The sequence below is a fragment of the Capsicum annuum genome, chromosome 12 (genome assembly GCF_002878395.1).
Source record: "Capsicum annuum cultivar UCD-10X-F1 chromosome 12, UCD10Xv1.1, whole genome shotgun sequence".
In the NCBI taxonomy this organism is placed as follows: Eukaryota; Viridiplantae; Streptophyta; class Magnoliopsida; order Solanales; family Solanaceae; genus Capsicum; species Capsicum annuum.
Window position 1 is genome coordinate 57360392 of NC_061122.1, and position 17125 is coordinate 57377516.

The 17125-nt window shown below is 37.6% G+C and overlaps 1 protein-coding gene and 1 non-coding gene across 2 annotated transcripts; one reads left to right on the top strand and one right to left on the bottom strand.

Moving 5' to 3' along the window:
* Nucleotides 1–73, top strand: TRNAK-CUU. The gene has a single exon. It is a non-coding gene; the product is annotated as a tRNA-Lys (tRNA).
* Nucleotides 74–4522: 4449 nt separating this feature from the next.
* LOC107851287 (protein SLOW GREEN 1, chloroplastic) lies at nucleotides 4523–16043 on the bottom strand. The gene is made up of 4 exons (XM_016696242.2): nucleotides 15320–16043; nucleotides 6348–6494; nucleotides 5989–6069; nucleotides 4523–5389 (listed from the first exon to the last, which is right to left on the bottom strand). Exons 1-4 carry the CDS (start codon nucleotides 15920–15922, stop codon nucleotides 5204–5206), a joined length of 1017 nt encoding a protein of 338 aa, XP_016551728.2. The 5' UTR covers nucleotides 15923–16043; the 3' UTR covers nucleotides 4523–5203.
* Nucleotides 16044–17125: the final 1082 nt, after the last annotated feature.

Consider the following 17125-nt stretch of genomic DNA (forward strand, 5'->3'; position numbering starts at 1 on the left):
GCCCGTCTAGCTCAGTTGGTAGAGCGCAAGGCTCTTAACCTTGTGGTCGTGGGTTCGAGCCCCACGGTGGGCGATATTTTCTTTTTGTTAATCTTTTTCTTCTTTCAATTTCTTTTGGTTTAAGATATGCTTCAACCAATTTCTAAGGCAAGGGAGTTTTTATCATTTTCTTTTTGTTAATCTTTTTCTTCTTTCTTCAACTAATTTCTAAGGCTTTTGTTAATCTTTTTCTTCTTTCAATTTCTTTTGGTTTAAGATATGCTTCAATCAAATTCTAAGGCTAGGGAGAGGAAGAATCGTGACCTCGATCAGGTCAAGTGCAGTAAGGGGGAGGATGGTAGAGTGTTGGTGGAGGATGTTCACATTAAGAAAAGATGGCAGTCGTATTTTTAAACGCTCTTGAATGATAAAGAGGATAGAGTTATGATGTTAGGGGAGCTGGAGCAATCAGAGGAGCGTCGTGATTTCAATTATTGTAGACGTTTTAAGGTGGAGGAGGTCAGAGAGGCTGTTCGCGGGATGCGAAGGGGTTGGGCGAAGGGGCCTGATGAGATCCCTGTGGTGGGATTCGAGCCCCATGGTGGGCGTTTTTATCATTTTCTTTTTGTTAATCTTTTTCTTCTTTCAATTTCTTTTGGTTTAAGATATGCTTCAACCAATTTCTAAGGCTAGGGAGTTTTTATCATTTTCTTTTTGTTAATCTTTTTCTTCTTTCAATTTATTTTGGTTTAAGATATGCTTCAATCAATTTCTAAGGCTAGGGAGAGGAAAAGTCTTGACCTCGATCAGGTCAAGTGCATTAAGGGGGAGGATGGTAGAGTGTTGGTGGAGGATGTTCACATTAAGAAAAGATGACAGTCGTATTTTTATACGCTCGTGAATGATGAAGAGGATAGAGTTATGATGTTAGGGGAGCTGGAGTAATCAGAGGAGCGTCGTGATTTCAGTTATTGTAGACGTTTTAAGGTGAAGGAGGTCAGAGAGGTTGTTCGCAGGATGCGAAGGGGTAGGGCGACGGGGCCTGATGAGATCCCTGTGGTGGGATTCGAGCCCTGTGGTGGGCATTTTTATCATTTTCTTTCTGTTAATCTTTTTCTTCGTTCAATTTCTTTTGGTTTAAGATATGCTTCAACCAATTTCTAAGGCTAGGGAGTTTTTATCATTTTTTTTTTTGTTAATCTTTTTTCTTCTTTCAATTTCTTTTGGTTTAAGATATGCTTCAACCAATTTCTAAGGCTAGGGAGTTTTTATCATTTTCTTTTTGTTAATTTTTTTCTTCTTTCAATTTATTTTGGTTTAAGCTATGCTTCAATCAATTTCTAAGGCTAGGGAGAGGAAGAGTCTTGACCTCGATCAGGTCAAGTGCATTAAGGGAGAGGATGGTAGAGTGTTGGTGGAGGATGTTCACATTAAGAAAAGATGGCAGTCGTATTTTTATACGCTTGTGAATGATGAAGAGGATAGAGTTATGATGTTAAGGGAGATGGAACAATCAGAGGAGCGTCGTGATTTCAGTTATTGTAGACGTTTTAAGGTGGAGGAGGTCAGAGAGGTTGTTCGCGGGATACGAAGGGGTAGGGCGACGGGGCCTGATGAGATCCCTGTGGTGGGATTCGAGCCCTACGGTGGGCGTTTTTATCATTTTCTTTCTGTTAATCTTTTTCTTCTTTCAATTTCTTTTGGTTTAAGATATGCTTCAACCAATTTCTAAGGCTAGGGAGAGGAAGAGTCGTGACCTCGATCAGGTTAAGTGCATTAAGAGGAGGATGGTAGAGTGTTGGTGGAGGATGTTCACATTAAGAAAAGATTGCAGTCATATTTTCATAGGCTCTTGAATGATGAAGAAGATAGAGTTATGATGTTAGGGGAGCTGGAGCAATCAGAGGAGCGTCGTGATTTCAGTTATTGTAGACGTTTTAAGCTGGAGGAGGTCAGAGAGGCTGTTCGTGGGATGCGAAGGGGTAGGGCGGCGGGGCCTGATGAGATCCCTGTGGTGGGATTTGAGCCCCACAGTGGGCGTTTTTATTATTTTTTTTTTGTTATTCTTTTTTTTCTTTCAATTTCTTTTGGTTTAAGATATGCTTCAACTGATTTCTAAGGCTAGGGAGAGGAAGAGTCGTGACCTTGATCAGATCAAGTGCATTAAGGGGAAGGATGGTAGAGTGTTGGTGGAGGATGTTCACATTAAGAAAAAATGGTAGTCGTATTTTCATAGGCTCTTGAATGATGAAGAGGATAGAGTTATGGTGTTAAGGGAGCTGGAGCAATCAGAGGAGCGTCGTGAATTCAGTTATTGTAGACGTTTTAAGGTGGAGGTGGTCAGAGAGGCTGTTCGCGGGATGCGAAGGGGTAGGGTGACGGGGCTTAATGAGATCCCTGTGAATTTTGGAAGTTTGCTGGAGAGAATGGTTTAAGGTGGTTGACTGATTTGTTTAACGGCATTTTCAAGTTGGCGAAAATGCCCAACGCATGGAGGTGGAGTACTATAATCCCTCTGTATAAGAATAAGGGTGACATTCAGTATTGCAACAATTATCGGAGTATTAAGTTATTGAGTCACACTATCAAATTTGGGAGAGAGTGATCGAGTTGAGGTTGAAGAGGATAGTCTCTATTTCAGAGAGTCAGTTTGAATTTATGCCCGGAAGCTCGACGACGGAGGCAATTCACCTGGTTCGAAAACTGGTGGAACAGTACAGGGAAAGAAAGAAGGATCTATACATGGTGTTTATCGACTTGGAGAAAGCATACGACAAAGTCCCTAAGGAAGTTCTTTGGAGATGCTTGGAGGTGAGTGGGGTCCCGGTGGCGTATATCAGAGCAATCAAGTACATGTATGATGGAGCTAAGACCAAGGTGAGGACGACGGGTAGTGATTTTGAACATTTCCATGTCCTGACAGGGTTACATCAGGGATCTACTCTTAGCCCATTTTTGTTTGCTTTGGTGATGGATGTGTTGACGCGGAGTATTCAAGGCGATGTGCCCTGGTGTATGCTTTTTGCAGATGATGTGGTTTTGATTGTTGAGACTCGAAAGGGGGGGTGTGAATGATAAATTAGAACTGTGGAGAGAGACTCTTGAGTCCAAAGGGTTCATGTTAAGTAGGAGTAAGATCGAGTATTTGGAATGTAAGTTTGATGGCTAGAGAGAGGGGGATGGCGTGATAGTAAGGCTGGAGTCTCAGGTGGTGTGTAAGAAGGATAGTTTCAAGTATCTTGGGTCCATGATTCAGGGGAATGGTGAGATTGACGAGGATGTCTCTCACCGTATCGGGGTGGGATGGATGAAGTAGAAGCTCGCCTCAGGGGTGTTGTTTGATAAGAAGGTGCCACCCAAGCTTAAAGGCAAATTTTACAAGGTGACAGTCCGCCCAGCCATGTTGTATAGAGCAGAGTGTTGGACAGTCAAGAACTCTCACATTCAAAAATTGAAGGTGGCAAAAATACGGATGTTGCGTTGGATATGTGGGCTCAGTAGGGGTGATAAAGTTCGAAATAAGGCTATCCGAGAAAAGGTTGGAGTGGCTTCGGTGGAGGACAAGATGCGGGAGGTTCGTTTGAGATGGTTCGAACACGTGATGAGAAGGGGAACGGAGGCACCTGTTTGTAGGTGTGAGAGGCTTGCTTTGGATGGTTTCAGACATGGCAGGGATAGGTCGAAGAAGTACTGGAGAGAGGTGATTAGGCGAAACATGGAGCAATTATGGCTTACTGAGGACATGACCCAAACTAGGAAAATCTGGAGGACGCGTATTAAGATAGAAGGCTAGTGCCATTTTGGGTAGGTAAGGTAGGGCATTACTTGGTGGGTGTAGTATTCTTATTATGATTTCTTGTTGCTTGTAGTATTACGATTATTTACTAGTCTTTGTTTACTCTTTCCCTGTATGTGGCGTCTTTATGTTTTGTCTTGTTCCAAGTTTTTGATATGACTTTGATTACTATTCCTTGTCTTGAGCCGGGAGTCTATCGGAAACAGCCTTGCTACTTCTCCGGGAGTAGTGGTATGGATTGCGTACATCTTACCCTCCCCAGACCTCACTATGTGGGAATACACTGGGTTTGTTGTTGTATATGCTTCAATCACATGTATTTAATATGCCTCAATCACATGTATTTATACATAGATGGCTAATAGATTTCACATTTCTCATTAATCACTTATTGATTTCTTCTTAAACTGATAAGTCTTCCTTTTCCATTTCCTTTGCATTGTTGCTGATTGTCAAGTTTGAATTTGCTATCAAATCATAAAGTTGAAACGAAAACATACAAATAACGTACTATAATCGGATCTAGCGTGGTTGATGTATACCGTATACTCAAGCTTACCTCAACTTTGTGAAGGTAGAAAGACTGCATTGGATAGAACCTTAGCTCAAGTAAAGCATGTCAAAATTAGCAATAGCTGGAGAGTGGAATTATCAGATCATGAAAAGTACACGTTGGTCCTCCATTGTAGCTGTGCATAATACACACTCTATGATATGCATGCTTCAAAAGTAATTGTTGAGAAAACCTGGTCAGAAATTATACAGCATTTCTCGATTTCTCTGATTGTTCCTTCAATCAAATACACCCAAGTTTGTAGGGAGCTGTATTTGAAGTGAGCAATTTATATAATTACTTTAAGAAAATATGCACACATTATATTGTAACACCACGTCTAGTATATATACAAGAATGGATGAGCATATTTGAGAACTGCCTTCCTTTTTTTAGAGATAAACTAAGAAATTGTCTGCCCTCAAAAGCACAATAAAACCTCAACAGAACAGAGGAAAGCTGACCTTTGATCAAGTGGCAAGAGCACGACGAGTGCTATGTAGGTTTAACACATCATGAGTTCAAACACGCTGCAGACAAAAGCCTGATGGTTAAGGGAAGAGAAGTAGAGGAGTGAATCCATTATCCACGGAATTTAGAACTACCAGCTGGCGTCAGGGATCTCTCGATTACCAAAAAACAAGACATATCAACAGAAGAGAGAACACTAAAATGTACTGTCCTAGAACTTCACTCCTCTTCCAAGGGAGACTAGACTTCAGATATCAATAGCCAAAAAAGAGAAAAGTCTTTACCGTCTGTCTACATTAGCAGTGCTTTGATTCTATCCTACCATCTGACCACCCCCTCCATACACCCTTAACCATCCAGTCGTGATAGCCTAGTTGAAAATGTGATAATTGGGCATCACCTTTTCATGTCTTGTAAGAGAATTCATTCTTGAACTCCTTGGCAAGTTGTTCCCTAGTTTCTGTCTTAGCAGCCAACACAACATCATCAAGGAAACCTCTCTGAGGAAATTCTTCAGGTACAAGAGTTCGATATATCTCAAACTGCTCATCCGCTTCTTTCTTTTTGTCCAACAAACTGTAGACTATTCCCTGCACCAAGTACCAAACACGATCAGATTCGAGAACAAAGATATCTGGGGTTCACTGCCCCAACATTGAACTTTCTCTAAAAGCTCTTTAATAAGAAGACGGGCATCACCTATGAATCGAAATTAATTACACTCGAGAGATCTTGCTGGATATGCATGACACCTGCTTATTCCTTAACCATGCACCTGTCTTTCCTCATTATGCACTAAACTTGCTATGCCACCTTTTGTCATCTATATAAATTTTATAATTACTAAAATTTTTTGTTGCCCGAGACCATGTTAATCAGTGACCATCTAAATCCACAGTATATCAAGCATTGCATAGAGTACATACTAAACAGCATTTTATCATCATTCTTTTCAGTTTTACTGATCTCATAATATGTGAACCTTGGTTCAAATTTCTAACCATGATCAAATTACAAGATCAATTATCAAAATCTCTTAAGTATTCCAGTGGGCCACTCGAGTCTACAAGGATGCACAAAAACAATTTCTCCAGATGTTAAGCTAACTAAGAGGGCTACAATTTGCTTGTTCTTAACATATCCTTTTCGAAAGCTCACGAATCAAGAACTGAAGCTCAAACATATATACCTGGCACAGATAAGGCCTGAAGTCTCTCGGATTCTCTTTGACAAGAAGTTGAAACTTTTGTAAGGCCTCTTCTAACTCACCCTGCAAGACATGAATGAATGTAAGAGAAGAGAAGCAGGCTGAGCAAATTTTATCCTCCCTTTTTTTAGGTGGATAGGCGATGACAAGCTGGAACTGGGTCGGTCCTCTGACTGTCAAAACATGAATAAGAACTGGTGCTATCATGAACTTCACTGGCAAAGAAAACCTCTTAACTTAGCATAGGTAACATGTTCGGACAACCTATTACTCGCAAAGTGAGACCATTATGCAAATGGCCAAAAGAAATCAAATTTAGCAGGTGTACTTCAAACCATTACCTTAACGACATGCATTTGTGCGACTAATATTTTTATGTTTCTCTCCTCATTGACTCTTTTCTCCTTGCGAGCAACTTCTAGAGCACCATTCAGCATCTCAAAAACAGCAGGACCTTCAAAGTTTTTGTGCATCACCATAGCTAAACCCTGGAACAATTCAATAGATCGATAAACTTATATAAGGAAAAACTTATAATCATTAACTTAATAAGGAAAAACTTATAAATCATTGAGAAAGGATGTATTCTACTTCTAATGAAATCTCCATACCAATCATAACAAATTAATTGTGGCAAATGAAAGAAAACGGGCCAAGCAAACATCAGCAGAAGCTTCGAACTCACTGCCTAGAAATGCATGCCCATTCAATTATAGAAGTAGAGAGAAAACAGTGAAGAAATCACCCCTGCTCTTTGTTGCTGGAATCCTCATTGATCTGGACACCAGCGACAAAACATGTGGACATAGTGATATTTTGAAATACACAAAAGACTAGCTAAATTTGACCATCATTTCTGACGCAATCATACTTAATACTCATATCTAGGGTGCATCAAATTGCTTAGTGTCATCAGTTAGCAAAGATAAGTGCTTGATTCTGGTTACTTACAAAGTCCACCATTTAGATATGTATGTTTACACTTATTTTCCTCCTCCATGCTGAAAATTTGTGGCTATCCTTCAAAGAATTGCTTCTTCATTCTAATGGGAATGGTATTTTCAAAATGAAATATGACTGAAGTTCAAAATATTCTTGTCTCAGGTTGGCATCCACTGCAGGTATATAACTGAAAAGTCTAAAGTTATACAAGAAACAACAATTTGAAGGCATAGTAAACCCTAAGAATCCAAACTCAGATAACACTATAGATTAACTGACTAAGGTAGAACTGCTCTCCTCAAAGAAACTTGAGTTGTATTTTTACACCATCGTGTAAAAGCTTTAGCTTAGATGAAAACATCATGATAGTCTTCATACAAAGTACACATGATTATCATGTGTTTCTTGAGCATTGATTTTCCATTACACCAGGTAGTACCCCTAGTGTTAAGAACATAGCTCGCATCACAAGTAAGCCATCGGGCTTCTGGAGAAACCTGTGAAAAGAATGCAAGCTGTGAGGTGGTTAAGAGTGGAGCTGTCACAGTTTGTGGTTAGTAAAATGCTGAGTCAGCTAAGTACTACAGCTGTCAAGGGAAGTTACAATTGTACTGTATATAAATAGCAATGTGTGTATAACAGAATAAAGTGCGTGAGTAGTTAATCAAAAATAAAAAATCTCTCAATTGTTCAGTTTGCTCATCTCTTCCTCTCTTTACTTCTTCCTCTATCTCTGTAACTCTCATGGATTCACTTTACTGGTTCACTGTTTCATTGCTTTTATGTCAGTAGTTATAGAAGATTGAGTCCAACTGAGTGAAATTCACATGGTATCAGAGCGGGAAGAATCCACTTCAAGTTTCGAAACTATGGCGGAAGAAAAGATGGATCATACGCATCCACTGTATTTGCATCCGTCCGATACACCTGGTTCAATCTTAGTACCAGTGCAACTTAAAGGATCGGAAAACTATGGATTGTGGAGAAGATCCATGAAACTAGCTCTGCAAGCCAAGAGGAAGCTATGGTTTGTGACAGGAGATTGCAGAAAAGAAAACTATCAAAAGGAGCTGCACGAGCATTGGGAAACTTGCAATGTGATAGTTTTGTCCTGGATTATCAACACTGTATCGAAGGATCTGGTCAGTAGCATTGTTTATGCTTCAAATGCACACCATGGGTGGGAGGATTTGCACGAAAGTTTTGATAAAGTGAGTAGAACTCGAGTTTTCCAGCTGCATAGAGAGATCGCAACAATATCACAAGGAACTGATTTTGTATCAGTTTATTTCACAAAATTGAAGGAATTATGGGCTGAATTTGATGCAATGACTCCTTCACCTGATTGTGGATGTGCTAAGGCGAAAGAGTATGTTGATTATTTGCAGCAACAGAGACTACTTCAGTTTCTTAGTGGATTGAATGAGGTTTATGATCAATCTAGGAGACAAATTCTCATGAAAACCACGGAACCGACCTTGAACCAAGCATATGCAATGATTATTGATGATGAGAGTCAGAGATCAAATCCTTATCCAGCATTGACAGTTCGAGCAGAACCTGGTTTTAAACCATTAGGAGGAGGTGATCTAAATCCAATGGCTATGCAAACAGGAAGAGGATAGCCTTACAAAGGTAAAAAAACCTTTCATGCAGTGTGGTTTTTGTCATAAGAAGGGGCACGCAAAGAGCCAATGCTGGAAGATAATTGGGTATCCATCTGATCAAAGTGGAAAGAAGCAATACACAACAAATTATGCAGGAATGCTTGGAGGAGATACAAAACGATCATCTGAGGAAGGAAAGTACAACCATTTTACAGAGGATCAGTATACGTAAATTCTGGAGATGTTGAACAAAGGAAATACAGTAACAGAGCAGAATTTGGAAGAGAAAGATGTGAACATGACAGGTAAATTAGTATCACTAATGACAGAATTATCGTGTAGAATGGATAGTTGATTCAGAAGCTTCACATCATATTTCTGCAAACATAGATACTCTAAATAGTACAAAAGAGTTGTATTCTGACAAAGATGATCAAGTATGTATGCCTACTGGAAAAAAAACTGCAATTACACACATTGGTAATACATCATTATTAGGTGGTTTGCAAGTTAAACATGTGCTCCATGTCCCCGAGTTCAAGTATAATCTCTTATTAGTATCAAAATTGACAAAAGAACTCTCCTGCTCTGTCAAATTCTTTCCTGATTTGTGTATTTCAGGATCTTTACAGTGGCAGGGTGAGGGGGATTGGTGAGGAGAGTGAAGGCTTGTATGTCATCAAGGATAACAAGGATGCAGAGTGCAAAAAGGTCATCTCAAATACAACCACCGGGGAGCAGACAGTAGTAGATGGAAGCCTGTGGCATAAAAGACTAGGACATGCATCTGTTAGCACTATGAAGAATGTAAAATACCTCCAAAATAAAGTGTTAAACATAGCAGTAAATACTGATTTTCTCTGTCCTATAGCTAAACAAAGTAGACTCATTTTTCGCAGAAGTGTCACCAGAAGTGAAAGTCCTCTCAGTCTATTACACATGGATGTATGGGGGCCATATAAGCACCCTCCATATGACAGAAAACATTACTCCCTCTGTTTAAAAAAGAATGACCTACTTTCCTTTTTAGTCCGTTTTAAAAAGAATGACCCTTTTCCTTTTTTGGCAATACTTTAATTTCAACTTTCCACATGGCATGTTTAGGACCACAAGATTAAAGGGCATTTTGGTACATTTGACACAACTTTAATTTAAGGTCACAAGATTCAAAAGTCTTCTTTATTTTCTTAAATTTTGTGTCAAGTCAAAGTAGGTCATTCTTTTTGAAACGGAGGGAGTACTTCTTAACAATTGTAGATGATAATTCAAGGTACACTTGGATACATTTGTTGCAATCTAAGAGTGATGTGATTGTTATCTTGAGGAAGTTTCTTTTATTTTTGAGAACACAGTTTACATGTTCTGTTAAAACAATAAGAACAGATAATGGAATTGAGTTCTTTAACAAGCAAACTGATGAATTGCTTAATGAATATAGGGTAGTTCATCAAAGTAGTTGTGTTTATACCCCTCAGCAGAATGGAGTAGCTAAAAGAAAACACAGATTGTACTGGACATTGCAAGAGCTTTGAAGTTTCAAGGAAGTATCCCAATAAGATTTTGGGGAGAATGTGTGTTGACTGCAGTATACATCATTAACAGACTTTTTTCTGAAGTATGGAAAGGGAAGACACCATATGAGATGTTGTATAATAGACCACCATTAGTTGCTCATCTGAGAGTGTTTGGGTGTTTGTGTTATGCAATAACACTTAACACCATGGACAAATTTTCACCTAGAGCAAAGACTTGTGTATTCATGGGTTACTCAAAAACACAAAAGGATAAGCTGCTAGACATTTCCTCTAACCAATTTTGTGTTTGCAGGGATGTAGTATTCAAGGAACATATATTTCCATTTGATGTTGATTCTACCACTGTTGAAGTATCTCATCGAGCTCATGACAGGGGGATTGATGTGAGTAGTCACGATCTTGAGCCGCATCACTTGTCATTACCAAGCCCTGATATAGCAGTAGTAACAGAAAATAAAGAACTTGATATAACAACAACAAAAGGTCATGAAGCAGGTTATGAAGAATCTGACAATAATAATAGAGGCACTGAGTCTCATGGAGAATCAATGGACAACTTAACTGACTTGGCTGAACACATGGAGACAATTCCAGATCAAAGTGTTGACTTGATTACAACAGAGACAAGGCCTACTGCAGAGGATATGGAAACACTCATTGCTGCACCTCAAGTCATCGGTAATATTCCCACTGAAGTCAAAAGATCTATAAGAAGCACTAAGGAGCCACTAAGGCATCAAGATTATGTTTTCACCAAGAAAAGGGCCAATGGAACAGTGAAATATTCCCTATTCTTGGCCAATATTTCAGCTCTTACAGAACCTAGTAGTTTTGCTGAGGCTTCTAAGGATCAAAGGTGGGTTGAAGCAATGAGATTGAAGGTTAAAACCTTGGAACACAACAACACTTGGCAAGTAGTAAATCTTCCAAAAGGGAAAACTATCATTGGCTCAAAATGGGTGTACAAGATCAAGTATAAAGCTAATGGAGAAGTAGAAAGATTCAAGGCAAGATTGGTTGCAATGGGGTACAATCAAAAGGAAGGACTTGATTACCATGAAACCTTCTCTCCAGCTGCAAAAATGGTTAGAGTGAGATCATTGATTGCATTAGCTGTTATGAGAGGTTGGAATGTGTGTCAAATGGATGTGTACAATGCTTTCTTACAAGGTGATCTATATAAAGAAGTATACATGGAACTACCACAGGAATTCAGAAAGCAAAGGGAGAATATGGGGTGTAAATTGATGAAATCATTATATGGTTTGAAGCAAGCATCAAGACAGTGGAATATCAAGTTAACTGATGCCTTGACAGAGGTTGGATACAAGCAAAGTCTATATGATTATTCTTTATTTACCAAGAAACAAGGACAATGGTTTGTAGCAGTCTTGGTTTATGTAGATGACTTGTTGATCACTGGAAATAAAGAAGAATTCATAAAGGAAACGAAAGAGGTGCTGAGGCAGAAATTTAAGGAGAAGGACCTAGGTGAATTGAGATATTTCTTGGGGATAGAAGTATTAAGGTCAAGTAAGGGAATCCACTCCAATTAATTTCAGATTTAAGATTAGGATTAGGAGGTGCCAAGCTAGCAACTACTCCTATAGATCTGAATCAAAAATTCACTTCAGAGGAACATGATAAATATGCTAGGGTAACAGATGAACCAGTACTAGAAGAAGTCACAGAGTACCAAAGATTAATTGGAAGATTGATCTACTTAGCAGCTACAAGACCAGACATTGCGTTTACTGTGCAAACATTAAGTCAATTTATGCAAACACCAAAAAAGTCTCACTGGGATGCAGCAATAAGAGTTGTGAGATATATCAAACAAAGTCCAGGAATGGGAGTTTTGTTAAGTGGCAAAGGTGAAGATCAATTGACAGTTTTTTGTGATGCAGATTGGGCATCTTGCCCAAACACTAGAAGGTCAGTGACCGGCTATGTAATAAAATTTGGTGAATCTTTGATCTCATGGAAATCAAAAGAGCAGCAAACAGTGTCAAGGAGTTTTGCTGAAGCAGAATATAGGAGTCTGGCAGCAACTACATCAGAAGTGACTTGGTAATTAGGCCTGTTTGGAGAATTGGGAGTTAATGTATATTGTGATAGCAAAGCAGCACTACAGATTGCGGCAAATCCTATATTCCATGAGAGAACTAAACACATAGAAATAGATTGTCACTTTGTGAGAGATAAAATAAAGGAAAGATTCATGCAGAGCACGTTTGTACTACAGATCAACAAATTGATTTACTAACTAAAGGACTTGGATATGCACAACATAGCTATCTACTGAGCAAGCTTGGAGTTCTTAACATTTTACATCATGCAGCTTGAGGGGGAGTGTGAAAAGTAGGTCTGTGCAAAGTTTGGTACAAATCGTTAACCCGAACCGTTAATTTGCTTATCGGGTTAACGGGTCGGTTATTTTAAATAGCGGGTCGGGTTTCGAGTTGGTAATTTTTGCTATTAGTTTATCGGTTTGGGGTACGGTTTATATGGTTTTTTTATCGGGTGGCCCGATAACCCGATAAATGGATAGGTGTGCGTGATTTTTTATCTGCAAATGCGGCACATACACCCATACCCACTGGCCCAAGTCTAATTATTCAGTTCACAATAGGGTTAGGGTATTATTCTTTCACAATTAGAATTTCACGCCTCTCACTCTCAATCTCTCACTCTTTCTCAGTCACTACTCGCTACTCTCATCTCCGATGTCACTCTCTCTCAGTCACGAAAAATTGTTGTTGCTGACATGATTGAACTTGTGCCGAAGATCGAACTTCAAATTCAGCCGAAAATTCAAGAGTCTGTTCGATACTCACATCTCTGATCGAAAATTAAAGGTCAAAAAATTTGAGGTAACCCTTTTTCTCCATCTCATTTGCATGTTCACTAAATGGCAGTCTGGAATGTGAACCACTGCGACGATGTTGAATGGCCGCCGGACGGTCAATTTCCATTTGATGTTTTTATATCAAAGAAGTATAAGTCTTTTTGGGGTGCTGGAAATATACAATTCACCGATATATGCTGTTGGCAATTTGTTCTTCAGAGTTGACCGTCGTCAATCGAACAAGGTAAGGTAAGAAAAGAACCTTGCATTTGGTTTCTAGTTTATAAAATTTGCACACTGAATATCTGATTTTTGGCTTCGAGAATTTGCTGTTTTGCACTGTTTTCTGTTTTCTGGAATTGCTTCATTTTGGTTCTGATTTTTGGTTCTGTTTTCTGGAATTGGCTTCATTTTGAAGTTGTTTGTTCTTCAGGTTGTTGAACAGGCCGAATTAGAACACAAGTATGTTTGGAATGTCATAGAAACAAGAAAAATCACTAAGCAGTAGGGTCGTACGCAGTAAACATTAGATATGTTTAATATTAACGGTTCACCCGATAACCGAACCGATAACAATGAAAAATCGATAAACCGATAACTGATAAACCGATATCTTAATGGTTCTTTAACGGTTTAGCATATATACAAACCGATAATGAATACGTAAAACCGATAATTTTCAAAACCAAACCGAACCGACCGATATGCAGCCCTAGTGAAAAGAATGCAAGCTGTGAGGTGGTTAAGAGTTAGAGGAGCTGTCATAGTTAGTGGTTAGTAAAATGCTGAGCCAGCTAAGTCCTACAGCTGTCAAGGGAAGTTACAATTTTACTGTATATAAATAGCAATGTGTGTATAACAGAATAAAGTGAGTGAGTAGTTAATCAAAAACAAAAAATCTCTCAATTGTTCAGTTTACTCATCTCTTCCTCTTTTTACTTCTTTCTCTATCTCTGTAACTCTCTCATGGATTCATTTTACTGGTTCACTGTTTCATTGCTTTTATGTCAGTGGTTATAGAAGATTGAGTCCAGCTGAGTGAAATTCGCACAACCATTCTTTATCATCCTCAGTTTAGCAAGCACAAAGTCGAAACCGAAAACCAGATCAGTGGGAACCAAGTATTGCCACATCTATGGAAAGAAGGAGTCAACAGAAGATGATTTGAAAAATTCAAGACAGACGGGATTTTCAGCTATTGCATGGTTATCCATTCGAAAACTATTTTTGTACAAACTTTGTGAAATTTCTTGGGCTTCAAATCTAATTACTGATTAATTTTTCAAGTTTAGCTAAGGAGAAAACCTGCATTCTGTTTTTATTTATTCATGTAAAGTGTCTAGGCCAAAGCATCCCAGCCAACTACAAGATCCTTCTTTCTAGTCTTTACAGAATAGCAAGTAACAATAATGCATTGCTCAATTAATATCTAGATAACTGATGATATGGTGACAGTCTCTTTGCCATTGACTTGATAAAGAAAATGGATGTCATATCCAATATGTATCGTGAGAAAGCAGAAACTTCCACATAATTTAGATTCTAGAATTCATGTTCAACCTTCAAACCATGAAAAAGATATCCAAATAAGTACTAGGTTATAGACATTCTCCATGTCATGCAGCATTTGACAGTTGCAAAATATCAAAATTAAGTGAATCATATACATCATGACAAAAAATAAGAAGAAGAAAAAGCGCATAGAGGTTGTTACATCTGCCATTCAGTGTCTTAATGCACGAAGTTCTACACAACAAGATATTCATATGACCTCTGTTTTGCACTCAACAATGTTTTATAAGTGCCACCCAATATCATCATTGACAACAACTAACAAGAATTACTCAAAAATTAAAGCAGATACTCCCTATGTTTCAATTTGTTTATCTTACTTTCCTTTTTAGTCCATTTCAAAAAGCCGCCTCTTTCCTTTTTTGGCAACTCTTTAATTTCAACTTTCCACATTGCATGTTTAACAGTTTATGACCACAAGATTGAAAGACATTTTGGTAAATCCTATGTATCTTTAGTTTAAGACCACAAGATTCAAAAATCTTATTAAATTCTTAAACTCCATGCCAAGTCAAAACCAGACAAACATTCTGAAATGGAAGGAGTATTATCCAATTATCCTCAACTCATACATGGTGTTCATCTCCATCAAGAACTCATAATATAAACAAGGGTGTTTTCTTAAACTCCGCGCTGAGTCAAAACCAGACAAACAATTTGAAACAGAGGGAGTATTATCTAATCATCCTCAACTCATACATGGTATTCAAGCAATATAAACAAGTGTGTAAGAGCCAAAAAGAGAAAAAGCATCTAAAGATCTCTCAATAAAAATTGCATTAAAACAAAACAAGATTTAGGAAACCTACATGCAAAGCTCTCAACAATAAAGGCCTCTGCTTCAAAATGTCCTTAAACAACCTCTTAGCCTTGCTTAACTGCCCCATCATCTCATAACAAAGAGCTTCCAAAAGCCTCCATTCCATTTCTCTAGGCTGAACTTCAATCAACTTCTCCACATACTTCAAAGCCTCTTTAGTCTTCCCTTTCCTCATCTTCACATTAACAACACCCTTCAAACCCTCAACATATCTAGGATTCTTCTCCAATAACTTTACATACATCTCTTCTTCTTCTTCTTCTTGGGACTCAACAACAACGCTAGCACTTTCTTGAACTGGTTTTGGCAATGATAATACATGTTTGGCCCTTAAACCCATAAACAACAATGACCCAACAAGTAAAAAAACAATCTTTTCATTGAAAAAGTTTGGAATTTCTTTCTGGAGTTTCCAAGAACATGCTAAAATTGATGATTTTTGGGGTTTGGAGTAAAGGGTAGAGAGGGTTTTGGGAGTGTATAGGGGAGGTAGAAAAGGGGTTTTGAGGGGATTGTAGGAGATGGGTTGATCAAGTTTTGGGTTGTAGTGATTCAGGCACAGTGGGATTTTAGTGGCAAATGAAGAAAACATTTTTGAAAATTATGGCCAGTGTAGGAGAAGAAGCAAGGTGCTTGCGAGAAAAACATCAAAAAGGGGAGCTTATTTTATACACACTGGTCCATCTGCTGGCTCATAAATCTCCAAGGGGTTTAAGCCACTATAATAATCAACTAGTAGTACATATGTTGAGAAAAGCATCATTTTCACTCTTAAAACTTATCCCTATAATTTATTTTAAATCTTTAACCCTTAGTAATTTTAAAGTAAATTAATCACTCCGAATACAAACATGGCATTTAAAAAAGAAAAGAAAAAAAAAACATCTTTTATTTTATATATATCTATAATCTATAATATATTAAAAGTGTGAACACCTTATTTGAACTTTTTATCTTTCATTAAAAGGTTTTCTTTTTGACAAAATTATCTTTTCACTATTTTTTTAAATTTATTATTTAATTATTTTTATTATATTAACTTGACCCCTAAAATATGTGGTACTTCTAAAATGTATGGAAGGAGAAGCAATTAATATTTTTCTTTCTACTGATCAATTAGAAAAATATTCCTAAATAGGATAGAAAAATACTTCTAAAATAGAACTCTATTAAGGAAATACTTCTATAAATATTGAGATGCACGTTAAACTAGAGAAGAAATTGGTTTACTTATTGAAAAAATATGATTGATGTTCATCTAACTTGATTCGGTTGCATGTCTAGATTGATGAATGCTTAATTTTCTATCCCCGAACTTCTTCAATATTTTTGTCAACATAATAGAATTCAACGTGTGTGTATATATATATCTTCTTTATTTTCATTCAAATCATTCTTTAGTGTCAAAATTTTTGTTCAGATAAGAATTATTTTCATCAAAACTGAAGCTTTGTTATCACTATTATATTATTTTGTTGTATTTTACAGGCCGTAGATGAATTTACAGGTAGTAGATGAATGTTGGTCGACTTTGAAGATTTTTTTAAGTAAAGGTTAGGTTTAATTGTATTATTTTTATATCTCTGTTTTGAGATTTTTTTGTGTAAAGGTAAAGTTTAGTTGTATTATTTGATATCTCTATTGTCGTATTATTTTGTAATGTGTCAGACGACTTTGAGTAAAAAATTGTTTAAAGGTTACATTAATTATATTATTTTGAGGTCTCTATCATCATATTATTTTGTTGCAATTTACAGGTAGTAGATGAATGTCGATCGGCTTTGAGAAATTTTTT